Source organism: Neodiprion fabricii, chromosome 1 (genome assembly GCF_021155785.1).
Source record: "Neodiprion fabricii isolate iyNeoFabr1 chromosome 1, iyNeoFabr1.1, whole genome shotgun sequence".
NCBI classification, from domain to species: Eukaryota; Metazoa; Arthropoda; class Insecta; order Hymenoptera; family Diprionidae; genus Neodiprion; species Neodiprion fabricii.
In genome coordinates this window covers 4,141,990-4,163,952 of record NC_060239.1, presented here as the reverse complement: position 1 = coordinate 4,163,952, position 21,963 = coordinate 4,141,990, and the positions used below count along the sequence as shown (strand labels likewise).

General features: G+C 39.9%; 1 protein-coding gene across 12 annotated transcripts in view; it reads right to left on the bottom strand.

Moving 5' to 3' along the window:
* LOC124187757 (rap guanine nucleotide exchange factor 2-like) overlaps positions 1-21,963 on the bottom strand; it is a 103,266-nt gene that overhangs the window by 11,813 nt on the left and 69,490 nt on the right. For 10 of the 12 annotated variants that reach the window (XM_046579854.1, XM_046579859.1, XM_046579850.1 and 7 more), the window contains 5 exons: positions 17,415-17,490; positions 4,627-4,725; positions 1,142-1,348; positions 616-968; positions 66-527 (listed from right to left, as the gene is read on the bottom strand). In XM_046579854.1, coding sequence (XP_046435810.1) covers positions 66-527; positions 616-968; positions 1,142-1,348; positions 4,627-4,725; positions 17,415-17,490 — 1,197 coding nt within the window. Of the gene's footprint in view, positions 1-65; positions 528-615; positions 969-1,141; positions 1,349-2,392; positions 2,832-4,626; positions 4,726-7,283; positions 7,447-17,414; positions 17,491-21,963 lie in introns of those variants that run through there. The other 2 variants (XM_046579857.1, XM_046579863.1) reach the window with 2 other exon arrangements.

Genomic DNA, 21,963 nt, shown 5'->3' with positions numbered 1-21,963 from the left:
ATCATTGTTCAAATAATTAAACTCAGATCCATATTTATATATAATGAAAACCAAGTCGAACTAACCTCAACTGACCGTGCATCTTTTCTTTTTCCAAACCGATCTCAAACGTCTCCAAAAACTCCATCATTGCTGGGTCAGTTTCAAAATCCGTGAAATGGTTATTCACCCAAAACAACACAACTCTAGTTACACGATCCCTAACTTGTGGTTCGGTAAACCATTCTAAAAGTTGATTAGCTACCAACAGTGGATTGTCAATAAACGTTCTATGCGTCAACAAAAAATCGTCTACATAGGTGGGATCTGTGGTGCTAGTCTCTTTTATTAACTGTAACATCAAACGTTCCGGGGTGCCACGAATAACGACGTGACTTTTACGTCCGGTACCATCCGACGCGCCTCGTAATTCAGTGACTAATATTACTCGACCATTTTCTTCGTGCCGTTTTGTGTTCTCAACACCCTGACTCTGGATTTTGCAGTAATCATCCTGCGTTACACACACAAACTGACAGTCATCGCACCTGAAATATTGAAAATTAATCATTGAATGCCATTCGTCGTTCATTGTATTCAAAATTGCAGTTCATCAAGTTGCGATTCAACACTAACTTCGTTTTCATTACCCCTCGATGCAAGAGGCGCTCTTTAGTTGGTTGAACACCAAAACTGTCCCCCATCTGGAGCTGCTCGACCTGGCCGTTGCTGTGCTCAACTTCAACTGCTCCGTTTATCAGCACGCTCCAGCTGTCCAATTCTTCACCATCGTTAAGAACGATCATTCCGGCTCTCTCGACCACGGCGAACACCATAACGGCACACAACGCTCTTCGCACCGCTAACGTCATATTCGTAAAGGCTTTCAAGTGTTGCGTAAATTCCAAAAGTATGTCTATGTCGTCCGCAGTTCGATCCACGGGATCTTTCTCCAAGCAGTCTCTTATCGTGTCGCGGACAGTCAGGCTCTGAAAGCGATCAATCGATCAACAGGGATGAAAATGAATTCTGACCAAATAGACGATGGAATTTGATTCCTTCCGAAGTGGATGGGCCCAGGTATATTAGAGACATCAAACCGTTGGGAAGAAGAATGACAAAATATATGTTAGAAAAAATCAGCGTAAAAAACAATGCTTACATCCATGCTTTCGGCAAGGTCTTCTTCCTCGTCGCTGTCTACTATGGACTCGACAAGTCCGGACAAGTCGACCTCGTCGGCATCCAAGGAGCTTTGAACAGACGTCATTGTGTCAGAGCCGCTATAAGCGGAGCTTGTGTCACTGGAATGGCTGCTTCTGTTTGACTTTTGAAACAATTCTGGCCTGCCAGTCAGGCCCTGCGAAAACTGTAACATAACGAAAGAAAATGTTTTTCAATCATCAATGAGTCGAAGCTTAAAGTTTGACTCTAAATATGAACTGAGCATGTTTTCAAGCATGGAAGAGTTAAAATTTGAGGATTTTAGAAATAAAAAAAATCTTCAAATAGCGAAAGGAATCGAGGAATTTAAAGATTAATTCATTTTTCTCAGGTATAAAAGCTACAGAGGAAGATGAGTAACTACATAGGGATTACGTGATTATCATCACCATCATCGCAATGCGAAAATAAATGTGTCAAGCGTAAATGCCAATATTCAAATTGCAACAGCACGAGAACGATGATTGAATGTAGATGATAGGTTAGAAAACGATGCGATTAGAAAATCGAGGGCGATGAGTGTACGAGATCCAGAAAATTCCCCTAATGGGCGTGATAAATTCATTTCAAGCGTAGGTTAGAACGCCCGATGACATCACATCGAAACAAAACAGACTGCTCTTACAATTGCATAGCCAGCATCATCGAGTTTGCTGTAACTGTCAGGACGAAAAATAAGAGAACGGCGGAATTAGCGCTGTTACGGTAATTCGTAAACGACCGACGTGCGGCACGAGGCTTGGGTATCCTATTTTTGACATTTTTTTTTCCCTCGTCCCTTTTCTCTCTCGTCATTGGTAAGTACAACCAAATCAGCGAGCTAAGCAGGAATCGACACCGGATTTTTACGTGCCCGTCGAACAGGATTCAATAAATACATAATACCAGGGAGAGAGTGAGAGAGAGAGAGAGAGAGATAGAGATAAGGTAAAGGCGAACGAGAGGAGATGAGAGGTTCCCACCTTCGCGCACAGCCCAAGGCCATGTTGGCAGAAATATCTGTGCATAAAACGTTTGGATATGAGTAAATAACATTTAACAAGTTACTTTTATTTATATACAATCATTCGTCGTGACTAAAACTCGCGTGGAATGCCTGGGTGTGTGTCTGTGTATGCGCGCGCGAGTATGGGTATGCGTGTGTGCGGTGTGTGTGTCTGTGTGTGTGAGTAAAGATTGTAAAACTCACTTGATACATCCCGAAGGTGTCCATGTTTCCCGAGTATAACGCGCACGCACGACACAACAAACATACACAATAATACTATCGATTCACTTCTGCATATACACATACGTATACATACACACACGCATATATATATATAACAATAAATTTAAAAGCAAAAGAAACGACGACGAGTCACGGATGATACAACGAGCCTCGTCAAACTCGCTGTATAACATTTATTAAACAACAGCGCCACTTATTTGTTTGTAAATAAACGCATATTCTCGCGTAGGCCGTTGCAGCGAGAGCAGCAGCAGCACCAGCGACACAAGGCACCATGAGACATTTCCGTATTGTTGGTATCGGTTCGTTTCGTTTAGTTTCGTTTCGTTTAGCTTAGTTTGGTTTGGTGTTTCGTTTGTATCGGGCCTGAGCAACCGTACGTCGCTGAGGTAGGCGAGGAAACTGTGCGAGCGGCAAAAGGCGTGGTGGGGTCGGCGAGGGGTTAAGAAAGGGAGGGGCGGGGGAGGACGGCGAGAGAACGCGTCACGTGACCCAACCAACCGAGCCAGGGACGGCGCGAGGGAACGAGGCGAAGGGGGCAAAGAGGGTCACCTGTGGCTTTACTCCGCTCCGCCACGTTTACTCGCTGCCGCTGCTCGGCTAGTTGTATCTAGTAGGCATACGATGCATACCCTCTCCCTCTCTCTCTCTCTCTCTCTCTTTTTCTATTCTCTCCATAATGCATACCTATACACGACTCTGCGACTCCATACGACATCGTATTCCCATTTCCCTCGGTTCGGTTCCCTACGATGCGGATAGGTTGTCCTACCTATGCCTGTATATCCACAGTTTCTCGTAACTGAATAAACCCCCTCGGGTCTCCCATTAAATGCCCAGATAAATACGTATGCACACATCCGTGTGATTGCGTGTGTATGTATGTGTAGCATAAATATACAAGGGAAATTAGCCTAATAACGTTCTGTCTCGATATGGTATATTGGGTATGTATATAGAGATACATACTCAGACTGCACAGCGACCGATTGATACAGAGGGCCTGCGAAGCAGCGTATTCATTCATTCATCATTCATTCATTCATTCATTCCTTCATTCATTCATTCATTCCTTCGTTCGTCCGTTCATTCATTCGTTCATGAAAAACAGAAACTAATTGAACGACGATTGTCAATTGTATCGTATACTAAAACTTGACGTACACAGGCGGGGTCCCCGGATATCGAAGGGCTATACGATTGCGCCGTGAATATTGGATATAAAATGTGTAGAACCGAATATCAGGCGAGAATAAAAATAAAAAAAAAGTACAATTTTTGTAAGATATTAAAAAGATCGACGTAAGTAATATCGACATGGTCGCCATTACTCGTACATTAATAGTAATTTCTTGAAATTTCACTCGGTCACCACAAGCATTCCTGGGATTCATTGGCCACGAAGTCATAGACTTGTCATTCGCAAGAATGACAGTAAGAATGGTTTATTTATAGTTTTTTCATTCGAGTAGATATCGAAAGCAAGAATTCTGCCTGCGTGAAACTCACTTCGTCATGTACGTATATACGTTACACGTCCGTGCACCGATGTCATAGCCTATGAAAAAGTAGGAATGATAGAATCACGCACGAAGTTGCGACATTTTAACGAAGGCTGCAATTAATTTTAATTTTTCTTTTATTTCGCATCAGGCAGTTTTCCACACGAGGATAAAAGGTTGAAAATATTGATTTGTGACACAGTTAGACTGAATAAAAAGGATCGACTATTTCTTTTCTTATGATCCCTTGTTCACCTTTGACCTTAGAAAGTAACTTTTCAGAGTAGATTTATCATAAAACGATAACAGACTTTTTTTCTAGAGCGTTCAATTTCCTAACAAAAAATACGTTCCGGTCTTATCATTACACTAATGCGTTCACGAATTATAAAATTATAACGTTTAAATAAAAAATTTCCCATGTTATTTAAACGGGAAATAGAAAATTACGACGAGGCACCTCTAAATATTAATATTGAGAGCTGAAACTTTGGTAGCATCTTTTCCATACTTCGATGAGATTAAACGTCCAATGAAAATAAATTGGCAGGAAAAAACTTTTGATGATGATAATAATCGAGGGAATGACGCGAGGCGTTGACGCGAAGGTATGCGAATCGGAATGCAAATTGGAATACGAATAAGCGAATGGTAGGAGCAAAACAGAGAAAGGTAAATAAAAAATATTACCGTATCATCGAATACCAAGTTGACCTGACGATGGTCGGTGATTGGATGCGGCGTTCTGTGCATTCTGCCGCCTCCACCGTGTACTTCGGGGTAGTCGATCTGAAAGTTCAAAGACATTGTCGAAATTAACACCTTTGGCCGAATTTTGAAAGCTTACATTGATCGTGGATCAAGTTTTTACAGAGTTTGCTTTTTTTCTTTTTTTTTTTTTTTTAAATCTTAAACGGAGCTCCCTGCACGTTTGATCGAACGTACATACGTAATACAATAATTGCGAACGAATGATAAACAAAATTACAATTCGCGCTGACAGTTACAAAAAGAAACAATCATTAGCGCGAAATATCGACACAACGCAATTATCGCATATATTATATACACCTGTGTGTATGTTAAAGAATATAAAATTTACTCTGAAATAACAATGATAATAAATAACTCGCGCAAAAGTATAACGATAAGAATAAACTGTAAAATGTACCGGGAGAGAAAAAAAATAATAATAATAAAACGGAAATATGTAAGGTCCGAGGTAAGATTAGAAAATTAAGAGGGACGCGCGTCGAAGAGCCTGAATATTACATAAAATTATTTTTACAAAAGTGTACCAAACACCGGGATAATTAGTTTCTCGTTGCTAAGATTGTGCGTTATATTTTCAACGTCGTATGTCTGGTGTACAACAACAACAACAACGTGACAATTGTTGAAGAAAAATCACCACCTATAACTTCTACGTCAGACAGGATATAAAACTGTTATCGAGGTTTAGAGGTTTTTCCACAATTGTAACGTGGAATATACGTCAATGAGTCCGTTTCTTTTTCTCGATAATAAATATGCGGTATACGTATATACATACATATGACATACGTACGCACATTGTACGTACATTTTACGAACATCTAGCCGGCTAAGCGGGGGGTTTTTTTTTCTTTTTTTTTTTTTACTTTTTTTTTTGTGGGGAGATTTTAAACAGAGAGATTCGTTGTTACGAGAGGAGAGAAGTAAAAGAACAACGAGAGCAGTAGCAGCGCGACAGCGGCAGCAACAGCACAGCACGTGCAAGCATATAGCGTCGTGTTGAACCGGAACCGGAACTCGTGGGCCGGACTTCCGGTAGATACATTCGCCAACTACGAATCAGAGCATCTGACTCCTCTGTACGTCGGTGAAGGTTCTGATTGAAAATTTGTCCTCAGTAATGACGCTTTTTTTTTTTTATTCGAATCTCTTTCAAACGATCGGAATTCATTCTAATTTGCTTTTCTTGCGTGTGAAAACCGGAGTGACAAAAATTGCGTAATTTCGAATGATAGAAAGCGTGCAATCATCATCATTATTATTATTATTCGCAGTGTGGTAAATCTCGAATACCTGAAATTTTTTTTTTCCGCACACGAGTCACAATTCGTTACACATACCCGGGCATAAGCGACACCGTGCACAAATTATCACGCAATGACGAGCTGCAATTGTACCTGATTGATTGTTTGTTTCAATTGAGCGAGTCGGTTGAGAAGTTGACACTTGCTTACAATTGGATACGCGATAACGCCCAAGTATGCGTGTAAACCAAGATTGCGTGTAAATACTTTGCACATGTCTCTTCTGTGCCTCACAAAATGCAGCTATGCCTGGCCAACAAACAGCAACGATAACGAAAACAACAACAATATCATTTTTCACCTTGGAATAACGAATAATTCGGCAAAGTAAATATTAAAAATGCGTAATTGAAAACGAGACAGACGTTATTATTGTCACCCGAAACGTCGTGCATAATAAGCCGACACCTGTATACAACGTAATATAATGTAATATAATGTAATTTTATACCGGTATCCAGACATCACGGGAATACCGTGACAAAATCTCACATCTCTGAAACGAGGATAAAAGTATAGAATCGGAAATTCCCAACAATCGCAACAATTTCCTTGCACGTTACAGAGAATACGTGTTATTTATAAATTTGATATCTTTATATAGTTTCTCCGGCCGCTGTACCGCGTACGAATACATCCATCACGGGATTCCGTACTTGTATAAAAAGATTACGTTATATTTAGAATATTTCCGTGAAAAAGTTCGCGATAAAGATAATGAACTTGGAAGTTATACCGTAAATGCCAAAAGGGGTTACCGGAATTACGCGTCGTATGCAATAATATACGTACAGAGTTTATAAATTACGTAGTATAGTGTCGTAAAAATGATTACCATGTTAATTCATTTATGCAATGCATCGTTCGACCGGTGTACGATATCGTCGTATGTGATATACTACGAAGTAAACCGACGTGTATTTTTTCAATTCATAAAACGGAAACGATCCGCTCGCCGTACGAACGTAGTTATACTTCAATTTTATCATCGGACAATGTTATATTGTATAGTACAGAGATAACAGCTGTTCAAAGGATTGGTAACGGCCAGAATTCAACCGTCATCGTTAACAAATCCATTGTCAAGTAAGTGTGAACGACGATGCAGACAAGATGCCCGTGTGTGTGTGTGTGTGTGCACAAAGTGACGAATGGTTTTTGAATCCCGCATGACTATTGCGAGAGTTTTCGGTTATGTACTTTGGTTTCTCCGAGTTTCGTCGCCAAAAAATATAATGACAATTTATGTATCGAGTGAAAATTCTTTACCTCGGAATCACCGGAGATAGCAGAGAGAGTGCCTGGGGTACCAGGCCAGCTCCTGGACATGGAACGTCGTCCTTTTTTCTTCCTCATTACAACGCGAGGACGAACAGGTCTGTGAACGTACTTCAGCATTTTCACCGATATTCGTTGGAATTGTCACTTCGCGTATGCGCACGATGTGAGTTCATGAAGGAGTAAAATGAAAGATGAAAATAAAAAAAAAAAAAAAGACAACCAATGTTTCCAGTCAAGAATAAAAAATGTCGTAAGAAACGGGTTCACACCCCGCATCACCGTCGACGATACATTTCTGGTTATAATTATTGTCCATTGTCGCGATAATATCGTCGCAATCGGTGAGGTTTATTTATTGGTGGTTGCAATCATTCGCCGTATTGGTCTGAGTATTACAAAAGTCCTTGTCTATCTTTGTATAATATTACTCAGAATCTTCTTAATCTTAGCGGTGAACCGAAAGATTGCTATCAAAGATCTTCGTTGCAGTTGATATGCGGTACGTTTTACGTGGACTGTGGCGCCTGTCTTCCTGCGGTTTGATCAATCACTCGCAACGATGATCGTCATCGAGGATGACGATGATGACGATGATGGTGGTGGTGGTGGTGGTTGTGTCATTGCTGTATCACTTCTGCGTTGAGAAACGCGTAATCGTCACAAGTTTCGCGGTTTTTAGCCACAAAACTGCATCATCGCGTCCTCTTCTGAAGTGCATCTGTCCGTACTCGATGTTCTTGGATCGAGTGCCTGTTCACACTCGTAATAATAATCTTCCGGTCCACTGGCGCACTCACTCGCAATTATTTAAACGACGATTTGCAAATCATCGGGAAGAAAAACTAGCCAACGTTTAAGTTTTCCGACGAGCATGCGAAGCGAAACGAAACGCGCCTTCACCGAGCGACCGCGACTCTGGAACTGAACTACGAGAGGTCGAGTTAGACTCACTCGGTGAACAGCGAAGCACGGAGAATTCGGACCAATGATTGTGCTATGTCTCTGCGGTACTTACAGCTGCTGCCCCCCACCCCCCATCCCATCCCTTTGCCACCGCGACGTTGCAGAGATAAGATAAGGAGATTTCCTACACACCGAGGAATACGTCCCTGTGTGGCAATACTGTCGAAATAGAATTGGAAAGATAGCTAGATACGGTTAGATTATACGAGGAGACAATTGGTTCGAGGTGATCGACCCGGATCGATTGAATCGACGAATCGAGAACGTATTGCAAAAATCAAGACTCGTTGGTTTCATATAATTTTGCATTGATGCTTTGGAAGTTGATTCGCGATCTCGTTTTAATACTCTGCTCGCGTAACACACCCTTCGTTAAATCACCTCTGACAGGACGAACAGATGAAAGTTTTCAAAAATCATCCTGCTGGCTGAAGGTGCCTGAATTTTAATGAAAAAAAGGTTTTAAAACCCCACAAGGATAATCAAGTTTAGTCTGAAAGTAAGCGAGAGTGTCGGCAAGATTTCGCATAGAAACTTTCCTTGTTCGTACAGGATAATCAACGTTTTTTCTCTGGATTACATAACATTGTTGGACAACGCCTGTGGCTGTAATATTCTTGCTTGAAAACTGACAAGATTTTCCACTGAATTCAATTTTCATTTAACGGTAATGAATGAACGTTATGAAAAGTGGAAAGATCCCAACAAATTTGTATAACATTCTGAGAATGGAATCACGCAAAGTGAAGATTCTCTCTCTTTCTCTCTTTCCTTCCCTCTGCGTTCCACTGTGTCCCTCTGTCCCTCTCAGTATCCCTCTGGGAGTGGGAAAAAATGGAGAAAAAAGAATTCATGGAACTTTATGGAACTTGATGGGACGTCAAAGACTTTTTACATGGAGAAAAAAGAATGAACAAATTCACGGAGCATGGGGAAAAAATGTAGAATTCATGGGAATTCCCGGGACGTGGTGAAAGAATGGAGAGAAAAAAAAATAAAAAATAAAAAAGAGAAGGAATACGCGGGACTTTGCGGGACATGGAGAAAAAATGGGGATAAAAACGAAGAAAAAAGAATTCGTGAGACCTCATGGGACATGGAGAAAAAAATGGAGAATAAAATGGAGAAAAATGAATTCATGGAAGTTTATGGGACGTCAAAGACTTTACATGGAGAAATACATATACTCTGTCCTTCTCAGTGTCCCTCTGCCCCTCTGTTCCCGTCCCTGTCCCCCCACCCTCTCCTTCGCCCTCTCTCTTTCTCTACTTCTATTTCTTCTTATCAGTCGATTCGAGAAGCGTACGTAAAGTTACAGTATAACACCAGAATCCAGGAATTGGGTATTTGATAAAAAAAAAAAAACAAAAAAAATGTGTGTATGTCGTCAACATACCATTTCAAGAACGATAAACGGTATACGGTACAGATGTAAAGTCGTAAATATTACCACGAAATGTATAACCTAACTCGGAACAACTGTTAAACCGAGTACTCGTTCAATGTACGTAGATACATCGATGTGTATGCAGTCACTCTCTTTCTGTGTTAAAGCTGTTTCATCAATGACAAGGGGATTCGAAGTGACCGCGTGTCGCCTCACAGTTTTCACCTCAAACCGTAAGGGCACTACATACGCACACACACACAAACACTTATACCAGGCATGTTTCACGAAGGAATGATTCGATGGTTCGCGACCGTTGGTGGTCGTTAGACGTGGTTCCGGATACCGAGAGTATCGATAACAATTCTCCGTAGTACGGATCACCGTTCATAAACACGTTTCTGCCGCTGCTGCACCGCAAGCTTTTCCTCAATACATATGCGCCTAAGTCAAATTGATTCGTCGATCACTCGAATGTTTCGTCGTCACGAACTATCGAGTGTCGTTTCAGCTCTACGCCGCGCGTCTCGACCGCCAACGCATTGTACGGATACTGCCTTCGCATCCTTTGGAGCATCGTTGCGGACCGGCTGCTGGGACATCGTAGAAGCACAGAATTCGGAAGAGGGAGATAGGCAGAAGCGAGAGGGCTCGAGGAGGAGAAAGAGAGAGAGAGAGAGAGAGAGGAAGGGATGGGGGACTAGCTCAGCATGGGACCGAGAAGACGTCCCTCCCTCCCTCTCTCTCTCTCTTGCCATCTTCATCTTCACCTTATCGCTCTCCTTCCGCCAGCACTCGCTTCGTCTCTCTCTCTCTCTCTCTCTTTCTCTCTAAAACTATAACGAGATCACGCGTGTGCGGAGAAGAGAGACGGAGATACAGAGTGCAGTTGCGTTGCACACACGGTCAGAAACCTTTGGTGCAATCACCTCTCTCCTTCTCTTTCCATACACTCTTCCCTCTTCAGAGCGAGATATCCCTCATCTTCTTCACTCTTCCGCGCTATGTAACATATCACGAACGCTACACGCCTTCTTATTCGACAGTACCCAATCACACGTATTATGCAATGCACACGATGCGCGTTTTGGAGTAAAAATTCTTCCACAAAGCTTGATCGGAAGACCGTCACGACTCGACGCTGTAAAGAAGCTGTATCGCTGTAAGCTGAATTGAATAAAAAATAACGGGTATACAAAGAAGGCAAAAATACCCGATCCGTATTCCACGCGTAGTGCAGGAATGGCGGAAAGCCATGGTCCTCAGTCTTTTCGGATCAGGGGTAGCAAGGCTACGAGGGATAAGCTTTGGCTGATCCCCGACTCGTATGCACGGTAGTTACGGGATATGCGGGACAGAGGAGGAGGATGAAGAGGATGAAGAGGATGAGGAGTTTATACGCGTGTATGTATAGCACTGCAGCAACATATTTCAGCTTTATTTTTGGACCATCCATGGGCGACCACGTTGGCGTCACGTCCGTAAAACACATTGAGGGGGAGAAGGAGGCAAGAAAGCGAGCTACTATAAATGCATATGCGTGCATTACGTAGGCACGTATTGTACTTCACACGGTGCGTCATTCCTTCATACCGCGGAATAATATCCTGCCGTATATTTTTAAAACTAGCCGCATGCGAGTAGTTTTCGACTCCGTCGTTACACCCGTGGACGAGAAAAAACCCTTCTCGACCAACCACGACTCATACTTTAAACATGTACCTACATTTGCGAGTCAAAAACATGTCAAGATACTTGTACGTATACTCCAGGCTCCTTACGATTACGGATGAAAAAGAGAGGACGAGCTGTTATAGATCGCGAGTAGAAAGTCAGAAAGTCCGGCCGCAGCAACGCGTCGCAGCATCGAAGTGACGAGCAAATTTTCTTCTTTTTTTTTTTCATTTCTTTTGCATACCAGAGAAAATTTGACGCTGTGTGATTTCATCGAGATGCAACGAGTCGTGAAAAACTGTCGAAAACGATTCCCGACCGGAGTGATTTACATCAGCTATACATATATATATATATATAGGATGTAACGAAGTACAAACAACCGGAGATGACTGCAGCAGTTGCAATTATATTCAACGATAACTGCAGTTGCACTCGCCGCCCGGCGGATCACACATGCATGTGTGTATGCAACTACTTTGGTGCACGCGATGCGTGTGCAATTCAGAAATGCGGATGAATGACGAATAATTGAATGTAGAAAAAAAGAGAGAGAAAGAGAGAGAGAGAGAGAGAGAGAGATAAAATGAAAATCAAAGAAACGAAGTAACGGAGAAAAATTAATTGGCGAAATAATAACCAAGCTGACTGTAATAAATTTTTGCAACGAAATTGCAGTTCCGGCAACGCGGCGTCTGACAAATTTCTTTAACGTCTGGCTTACGTGCACGGTACAATTGGTATCGCAATGTCGCTTATAAAGTTGCGAGAAACAGAATTACAAATCTGTCTTTCTTGAAAAAGATATAATACTTGTGATACGCGTGAATCGGAAATACTCTCGGGAGCTGTGTAAGCCACGGTAATTCATTCAGGACAAGGAACTTGAGAGAAAAAAGAAGGGAAAAAATGACACATGCTTCCGGCTAATCCGACGTCACGGACCGGAAGTATTCGCGCTATTTCATCCGCTGAAAATATGCGTGCATTAAGAAGGAGATAAAACCGACGACGAAGACGCTACGCTTTTAAGCTTCGAGAGCTTTGTTAGTCATTCGGTAATTTATAGAAAAGTGATCGACGAAACTTTGAAAATCAAATTTGGCTCGCGTTAGATTTCATTCAAATATGCACATACCTGTAATAGTTAACTAAAAGTGAATCTCGAATAATTCACAATTTGTACGGTAGGCGTGTTTGATTCTAAAACAAGTCGAGGAAATGATTACGGCATGACAGTTTTTTTCCACCGATGGATGGATCAAACGGATATGATATAACAATTTACTGGTCAGACGACATTGACGCAACATTTAATGCCGACGTGTTTGTCATCAAGTTGTTAAACATCATGGCATAACGTTACGCATTCTGTTTAAATGCAAAAGAATAAAATAATTGTCCGAGGTATTTGATTTTTAATTTAAAAAAAATTTTTCTTCGCAGCAACGCGCAAACGCGAGACTTGCGTGATCTTGAAACTACGTCAAAGTATGGAATCATGACGCATAGACCATTTCTTCAATCGGTTATCCCTGTTTCAAAATCTTTTTTAGAAATTTCGTTACATTGTCGTACAATGGATCGGACGTGCTTTGGAAAAAAAATTACGTACATTGAGAAAAGAACTCCGTGACTTAAGAAATCGTTTCGGACATAACGCGTGTAACGGTAATTACGCCAACTTCTCAGAATGGAAAGGCCTTGGCAGAGAAGTGCCCTAAGACGAGTACACGAAGAAGAGGAAGAAGAAAAAGTAGAAAAGGGATTGAGGAAGAAGAGGAAGAAGAATGAGGAGAAGCCGGCAGAGCGGACAAAAACCCTGAAAACTTCTGAAATCCTGAAACCCTTGGAGCGCGATCGCGTTGCACATGTTCGCCGGGAGACTCTCTAGAATAGACTCCGGCAGTTCTTAAAATAAACAACCGCACGAAAGTCGAAAAAAAAAAAAAAAGAAAAAATAAAAAATAGCACCGCCAGAAAAATGTTAGGGGTGTCAAAAGCTCGGAATTTTTCATAACTTTCACCACTTCGTCCGTTATCGTAAATCAATTTCTGTCATTCGGGATAATATCGTCAGCCGGAAAGTTTTTAACGTTAATGTAACGATGCATAATAAGAAAAACTTGTTGTTTTGCAACTTATTACCTGAAATTTAGGGACACCGTTGAAATAAATTACGAACAAAGTCAGATTTTGTCAACTAAAGTCCAAAGGTGCGAGATAGCAATTTTTGTTTCAACGCTACAAATTTCACCCTCATATATCACAATCTACTGTAATAGTTATTACAGATTATACGTAGATATAATGAAAACACTGCTGCGAACGAAGTTCGAAATATTTGCTAATTTGTAATCACTTATATTTGATAAATCAAATCAAAAACTTCGGGAAGTTTAAGGTCGTAAGAATCGATCCGCTTATCAATCCTCAGTTCTTCAAAACAAGTAGAATTGAAAAAAAAACTTCCACTCATTATCAACGGACTAATTACGTTCAGTCGTGAGAATCGAGTGTAAAATTCATTCGCGGAAAATCAGTAAAAAAATTTTACCTTCTTTTCTTTCTTGTTTTTGTTTTCTTTTTTTTTCTTTTTTATCAAGAAATACGTGCGGCTGTAAAACGGGCGTAGAATTCGTTTCTGCAGAACTTTTACGGCAGCTTTGTGTAAGACGAGCGCCTGACTTCTCCATTCTCCTGCATCTCTCCTCCGCTTTTTAGGTCAAAGAAAATTAAGTGGGTCATTTAGAGCAGTAGTTCAAGGGTCGGAATTGGAGTTGAAGAGAAGCAACGAGGCTAACGAAGCCGTGCATAATTTAATATACACTCGGATACCGAATGACATTTGGTTATTTACCCGAAGTATCAAACTTTCAAAAGCTCGTAGAAAATTCTCACCCCCTTGCTGCTGCTGCTGGTGCTGAGAAATATTTCTCACCGTTGAAACTCGTAACACATATCGACTGAAAGTTTCGTAGAAAATTAAATTGAAACTCCCTGACTTATTTATATCGAATCAAAAAAATTATTCAACTTTCAAAGAACAAACTTCATTCTCCGCACGAAAAAAAAAGAAGCAAATTCAATTCGACCTTCGATAACTGATCGATGGGTTGTCGAAACCAGAAAAAGGAGTTGAGGAAAAAAAATTCATTCACAAGTTTCAAATCGAATTCATTGAATTTGGCCAATTGTTGTTGTTGTTGTTATTATTATTATTATTATTATTCTTATTCTTATTATTATTATTATTATTATTATTATGTCTTTTTTCTATCAGCTACACAGATGGCGAAATTCGCGATTGTCTGATCCAGTCTTGACAAAAAAAAAAAAAATAATGAAATCATAATCAAATGATGAGAAATTGATTCGATATGGGAATTGCACGAGTATATATAATATAAGAATTGGACCTCAAGCTGGAGAATTTTCTTCGCCGTGATCGTTGCGCAACTTTTATTTATAAATTTAATCGTATTGCACAGGGTACAAAAGACCAACGAACAAGGTCTACTATTTCCTTTGTAGTATTAGATATTGGGGATATACGCGTCCAGGCGTAGGTCGTAGGTCTGTAGATATAATATTGTTGGAAAACGCGGAGCGAATCGCGAGGCAATCCTTTCCCAGCTTTTCACCTACGTAGCCAAAAGTAATATAGATGCTAATGGAAAGGGTGGAGGAAAAGTTTCGTTCCCGTGTATATTATTCACCGAGGCGTAGTTAGAAAGAGATGAAAAAAAAGAAAGAAAAAAAGCAACGACGAAAAGCTTTTTCATTTTTCATCCCGCGTCTCACCTTTTCTCTTTCCCCACCTGCATAGAATTCTATACCCGTACCCTAATCCATCATACTCGTTGTCATTGAAAATTGATCTCATACATACATATACATATAATTAATATTAATCGTCACGTTATGGGTACAAAGTATAATTGCGAGTGAGACTTTTCTTCTTTTGAGTCAATTTTATTATTTTATTATTTTTTATTTTATTATGTATTTTATTTATTTTATTATTAGTAAATATAAAAAGTTGGGTGGGGGTCAAAATCCCGAAAGACCAAAAATTCGACCGATAGAAGATTCGAAATTTTCGAGATACGAATTTTAACATGACGAGTGATCGTGACATTCGTAAACTCGACGCCAGATTTATCAAGATAACCTCGTTGTATTGGAGGATCGTTTGTGTCATTAAAGCCAAAAAGAATTGTCAACATATTTTTAGTAACATTTAAACGGTGCATCTTTTTTACCGTAGGTTTGATTTATTCAAGACATTATTGCATTAAATCGCCTTCCACATTTACGTCAGGGTTCTCGGGTCGCTTCACAAGCGTAACTCCATCGATCAGCTGAAACTAGTGACGTTCAAAGGAATAAATAAACGTGTTTCCGACGTCTTGCAACCTTCCGATATTTTGTCCATTCTGTCTCACAATCAGCGGGCCTCGAGATTTCGATAAATTTTCGAAAACGGCACCTGTCCGACATTTGAAAAGTCACCTTTTTGACCGTTCAGTATTTTCGCAGTACAATATTTTGTTTGTACATTTTTTTTTCCTCAATATTTATCTATCTACAAGAAAACTTTTCGTGCTTGTAACGCTTTCTACGTTTTTAACTGTCGGTAATTTGACTTTCGCAATTTCGTCCCGTCGACCTTTTTGGTCATTCGCATTTTTCTATCCCACCCCCAAAGTCGAGAACAAAAAAATATTGAACCCATTCGTACATCGTCTCAATTTTATAATCGATACGCAGTCCGACGATGATCCATCGCACGTCCAACGACAATGATTAATTGTATTCAAATTTGAATCCATTTCACCTACTCCCCTTCATACCTTACGTAATCCAAAAGAAATCACGGATATCACGTTTCGAGGCAGAGTTTCCTTAACAATCTGCATAATACCCGGGGAGTTGTCTCTGTAACCTATAAGCATCATAACGTCGTGGAAAGTATCGATTAACCGTCGTAGAGGATTTTCGTGCCTGCAGGTCTGCGCGGATCAGATTATTCTCTCGTAGAAGGTAAGCTGCCGTGGCCGTCTCTCGGTACGGACCTCGAGTCATTCGACCGTCTCACAATCAGTCTTGTTAGTTGATAACCTAACTCTGCCTATGGCTATTCAGCGTGAAGATATTACCGAGTATTGAAAAGGCGTTCGATATTCCACGGAGCAGGCCGCTTTTACGATTTAACCCTTTCGGTGGCTTTTCGTGTGACCGAAAATTGACAAAACTCGTGTATTTGTCATTTTTTTTTGTATATTCCATGCAAAATCCTGATTCTTACGCATTTTCAGGTTAAAAACAAAAACAATACTTAAACTTTGGAATGATTAGGATTTTTTCTTACACCATAATTGTTTATAAATAAACATGTGCAGATGAAAAGAAAAAAAAAAAACGTATTTTCGCGAATGTAATGCGTTAGCGGAGAAATTTGATAATAAACGTATACTAAGAACTCTTGGAATTCATTGAATAACAAACAGAGATCTCAGAATGACCATCAGATTTACAAAATTCAATGCATAGGGGTAGTTTTCACCTTCCTTAAGGGTGCATATAGATAGTGTTGGGGGTGGCACCTATTGTAGGCCTAAAATCTTACTCTATCGAAATAAATATTCATACAAAGATCTCATTCAAGAAGACTGTCTGTTTAACAATGTTGCTAATTCACCCCATTTTCACCTCATTCTAGGGGTTGTTTTTGGTTTAATTAAATCTTTTACATTAGATTCGGATTCAGCGTCGATAAATACATTATATGCAAGAAACGTATAATGGCACTTCCGTACCAAAAAAAAAAAAAAGAAAGTGAATTGCACGAATGTAAGTGTTGAATAACGAATAAGCTTCGTCCAGGTGACTAAAAGGGTTGAAAACTTGAAACGTTTAGTGTTTTTTTTATCTTCCCGAAAAATTTCCTTTGAAACGAGTAAGTCGAGTTGAAGACGGATCGAAGTCACTGACGTGTAAAATCAATTTTCAACAATAAGAAGGAAAGCAACGAGGTAGAAAACGACGTCGGATACAGCGTGTACAAAAAGGTGAATAATTTTTATACTCACGACTATCATCTCGGAGGGTTCCAAGACGAAGCATTCGTTCGGCCTTCGGGCGCTTCCTCCCGTCCGCTTACCAAAGCTGAAACACAGAAAGTAGACGAGGTCGTAAAGTTATTTGATACGTGTCAAGTCACCGCATACGGACTAAAAAATCTCTGATAAACGGTTACATCGCAGCGGTTGGTACATATGCAAATAGGGTGTGAGACACGTGTATTCAACGACGGTAAAACGAGATTGAGATAATTGTTTATCTTACACCCTCCGCGGGCAATCTCAGGGCTGTTAAAAAAACACACAAACACACAGGTATAAGAAATTTGGTCGACTTGCTTTACATAAATTTTCCAAAAAAAGTTCAATCTCTGGAAAAGCTTCTTTGAAAATCCTTCCCCTTCCTGTCCCCGATTTCCACCGTTCCTTCTACCTTCCAAGTGCGTAATTTCAACTGAACGGGGTTGCGCGCGGGATTTTTAATAAGACGAGAGAGGTCAAGTGCTCTTTTCGTTATAACAGGTTCAAAGCTTATAATCCGGCTGTTTGTACCGGGACGTCGTTTGCCAAGTTTTTATGAAAATTTATAACGCGTCAAGAGAAAGCGAAAAACAAGGCAAGGAGGAAGAAAAAAAAACAAAAAGAAAAAACGTTGACGCGAGGTTATTTCTTACAGGTATTCCTAAACAGAGACTGAAAGATCAGAACACAAGAGGTGTACAAGTGACGTAAATTAATTAGGATGGCCACAAATTTTTGGGAAAACAATTCCACGATATTTCCAGGTTTTCCAAGACCTAAAAACCTAGTTTTACCTGACATTTTCCCAGTTTTACTAAGTTACTAAAACCTAAATCGTTCAGCTTATTGACTGTATATTCGGTTCGAATTCAATTCGAATTGAATAAAAATATAACGTACAAAAAAGTCAGTTTAAGCCAATTTCTTTTCTCCATGAAAAAACGTAAGCTTGTTACCTCAAAAAAATTGTTCCCAATTACGGTGATAGAAAACAGATATATTCAGTTGTTTGCACGACCAAATTAAAAATCCCCTCACAATTCCAGGTTTTTCACGACCCCTTTTTAATACTTTGATAATTCCAGGTTTTTCAGTTCTGTGGCCAAACCTGGTAAGTACCTGAAATATTTAAACCCGACTAAAATAACAGAATTTCGTCCGGTGAGTGTTAATCGACAACTCCGGTCGCGTAATTCGATTCCCGTAATTCTGCATAACTCTGCGCCGCCGATACCTACGTACATCCATATACTTATATACGTATATTATGTATTGGGACAATTGGCAGGTGTCACGCAGAGATTTGTCAACGTTTGTAGTTAAAAACCGTTACTCTTCCTATTTTGCATCTGCACGTGATTCGATTTCACGGACAGCGATCACGCCGCGCGGCTTTAGCCCCCCTCACCTTTTACGTCTATTATTTTCTGTTCACTTTTTCCTCTTTCTGGTTCGTAAAAGTTTAACAACTTTTCGATCGGAAGTTTTGTTTGATGAGCAGTACAATGAAAGAAAAAAAAAAAAAAAATAAATAACGGGTAAAACAGAACGTGGAAAAAGGGGAGAGAATTTTGTTTCAACATCAAAGTGAAACTTTTTCAAAGGGGTGATATAAACGCGCTGCACACCGCCTAACGCCTGCAACATCAGAATGTAGCAGCAACGGTACAGGCGAGATGCATTGCTATACAGTAAGTTTGATTCGGTTAGCGGTTAGAAAACAGAGAACGCCTTGCGCGATGCAACCAAGCGTACATGGACGCGATTGCAAGTTGCCTGTACAGCGGCGTTGAATGAATTCTTCGTTCCAGGTTACTTGTTTTTTCTTCTTTGCCATTCGTATCTTTCAGCTTGCTCCGAATTTTACCGCTCTTTTGTTACCGCCGCAGATTAGCACGAAAATCGCTCGTTACGGTACGGGATTAAATTTGTTTATTTTTCTAATCAATAAGAAGATGAGAATCTACAACTTACAATTTACTCGATAACGGTCACCGACGATAGTAAAACAATCGATTTCTATTCTAACGAAATAATATAATCAGTCCGTTGAGTCGATTTTGGCAAATTCTACCGTTGTACATCCACCAGCCGAGGTTGTGAAGCAACAAGATCAACAACAACAACGACAACAACACGACGGCATGAATCGGCGACCGGTTAATTAGAGTTCCGCAAGAGTTACGCATCGAACGAAGAACGATCGGCTTTCCTCGCCTTCTTGGAGGATTCCTGAGGTGAAATTTTAATTTCTAAAAAGTCGGAGAAATCCGGAAAGGCCGAATCGCCGTCGCGTCCTTGTTTGTCCCTACTTCTCCTTGTCTCCGTGTATAATTTACGGCTAATTGTAAAACGAACCAAACCACCAGCTGCAGCACCAGCAGCGGTGCTGAGCTAAGCTAATAACTGTTGCCTGAGCTAAACCGTTTTCATTGTTCCGACCTCCACTTCATCCTCCAGCGTATACAGTACCTTATACACACCTTTCGTTCCAACTACACGGATATTGCCCGAGCTGTATTACTTATACACCTTACACACCGCTTGCACACTCTTAGCGTCTAAGAGCTGAGGCGAGGCTCTGTTCTCGGTTCTCGGCTAACCGGGAGTGCATTTAACGGGGGTTTTAGCTGGTTTACGCGATAAAATAAACCGGCGCCTTGTACTCGCGGGTAATATTCTGTGTGAGAATGGGAGAAGACGTTCGGTGTTGTAACAGTGGAAAAGTTTACAACAAATTCGCGATACCAGACGCGGAAATTAAATTTAAACCAGGAGGGAAAGAAGAGAGAAAAAATAAAAATAAAATGTATAAATTATGCAAGCGGAAAGAATAAGCAACGAGGGGAAAGAAAGTTGAATTAAATCGGAACTAATTCAACGGTTCGCGGTATGCTTCGGTTAAAAACAACATATTTTCATCGCCGCATTTCTCGCGCATATTATTCTGTTCGACGAATCGTTCAGATAAATCCCAGGAAATTTATAATTTTCTTTTTTTTTTCCCTCCTTGCTTTCCTTTATCTCTGCTAATCCAAAAGCTTCACCCTCGGCAGTCGATTGTTCTGCGAGAATACGATTGGAGTGTTTTTTCCCCCTCTTTTTCTTATTTTCCCTGTTTTTTGTTTTTTCAGCATTTCTTTAACGAAGAATATTACGAATAAGCTGTAATATTTTGCCACCCCAACTCCTCGAGTAATTAAAGAAAGGGAGGAAAAAAAACAAAATTAATAAGAATCGGATCAACCGACGATTTACGTTTTGGAATGAAGTTTTATATATATATATATACACACACATGTATAAGGAATATTAAAATTTTATCCTTATTTTTAATAGGATGTAATATTTCTCACTAATTGAACAGGTATAATTATTATAAGACTGAGCTGTTCAGGCAAACTTGAGATGATAAAAATATGATTTAACTGAGCAGGAAAAGAAGGAGAAAAAAAAATATTTCAAACCTCGGACGGGAAAGGTGGATAACTCGAGAAGACGTTTCTCAATTACCTACGATAATTATTTACGAAAGAAAAATCGCAATGATATTAGAATTTGTGTTCATGTTTTACTTACGCACGTATAAGTGAGTGGGTATATATTCTATTAAATAAACGAACCATTCCGTCCATCGAACACAGTAATATACCCTGAATTGAAATATCACGCGTCGATTGAATTTGCGAATTCCTTGTAAAATATTCAAATCGCAGAGTATATATAATACATACCTAAACCTTCTGCCGCGTATATACGATGAAGAAGAAAATATTTTTCTTCTTCCCTTTAGATCCCAAGGGGTGAGAAAAGAAAGGAAAAAAGGTTCGGTGCTGCACGATTCGACAAACACTTTATTATGCATATTCTATTTCTCACCATCTCTCTCTTTGGCTTTCCATGAACGCCCTCGAGGGCCGTTTGGGAAAATGCTCCTCTCCCCCCAAAAAAAAGTTAAAAGTCTGCGAAAAATGTCTTTGACATGTTCGCACTCCGACAATATAATATAATACTCCGATGTTCCATAACACAAACCTCGAAATTTCTCGCTCTCCTAAACAAATATTTTAACCCATCGTTGCTATAAAATTTGCTCAGCGTTTGAAATAAATATTCTCGAAATTTCCAAATTAACACGATCAGAGAAGAAAAAAAAAATCGATTCCAAATATCAGTTTCCCAAGTCACCGAGTCAATTTTTACCAAAAATAAATTGTTTGGTTACCTGTCAGCTATGGAATATAAATTTCACACCACTTTGTTATACCTAAAAAATAATATTTTCAGGTTGTGGTAGAAAAAAAAAAAGAAAGGAAAGGAAAATTCGGTCAGGAAAAGTATGTGGGGCATTCCACGTCAAATTAGCAGTCCATTTTCCTCGCCTCCTTCGATTCTAATCACTTTTTTTTATGATGCTCTCACCGACTTGAAAGGGTTTCGGAATTTTTTTAAGAATTTTTTAGGCACTGTGGAAATTGGAAAAAAAAATCAAAAACCAATTCCAAATACGTCAGTAGTAAAAGCTCTGAAAAAATTT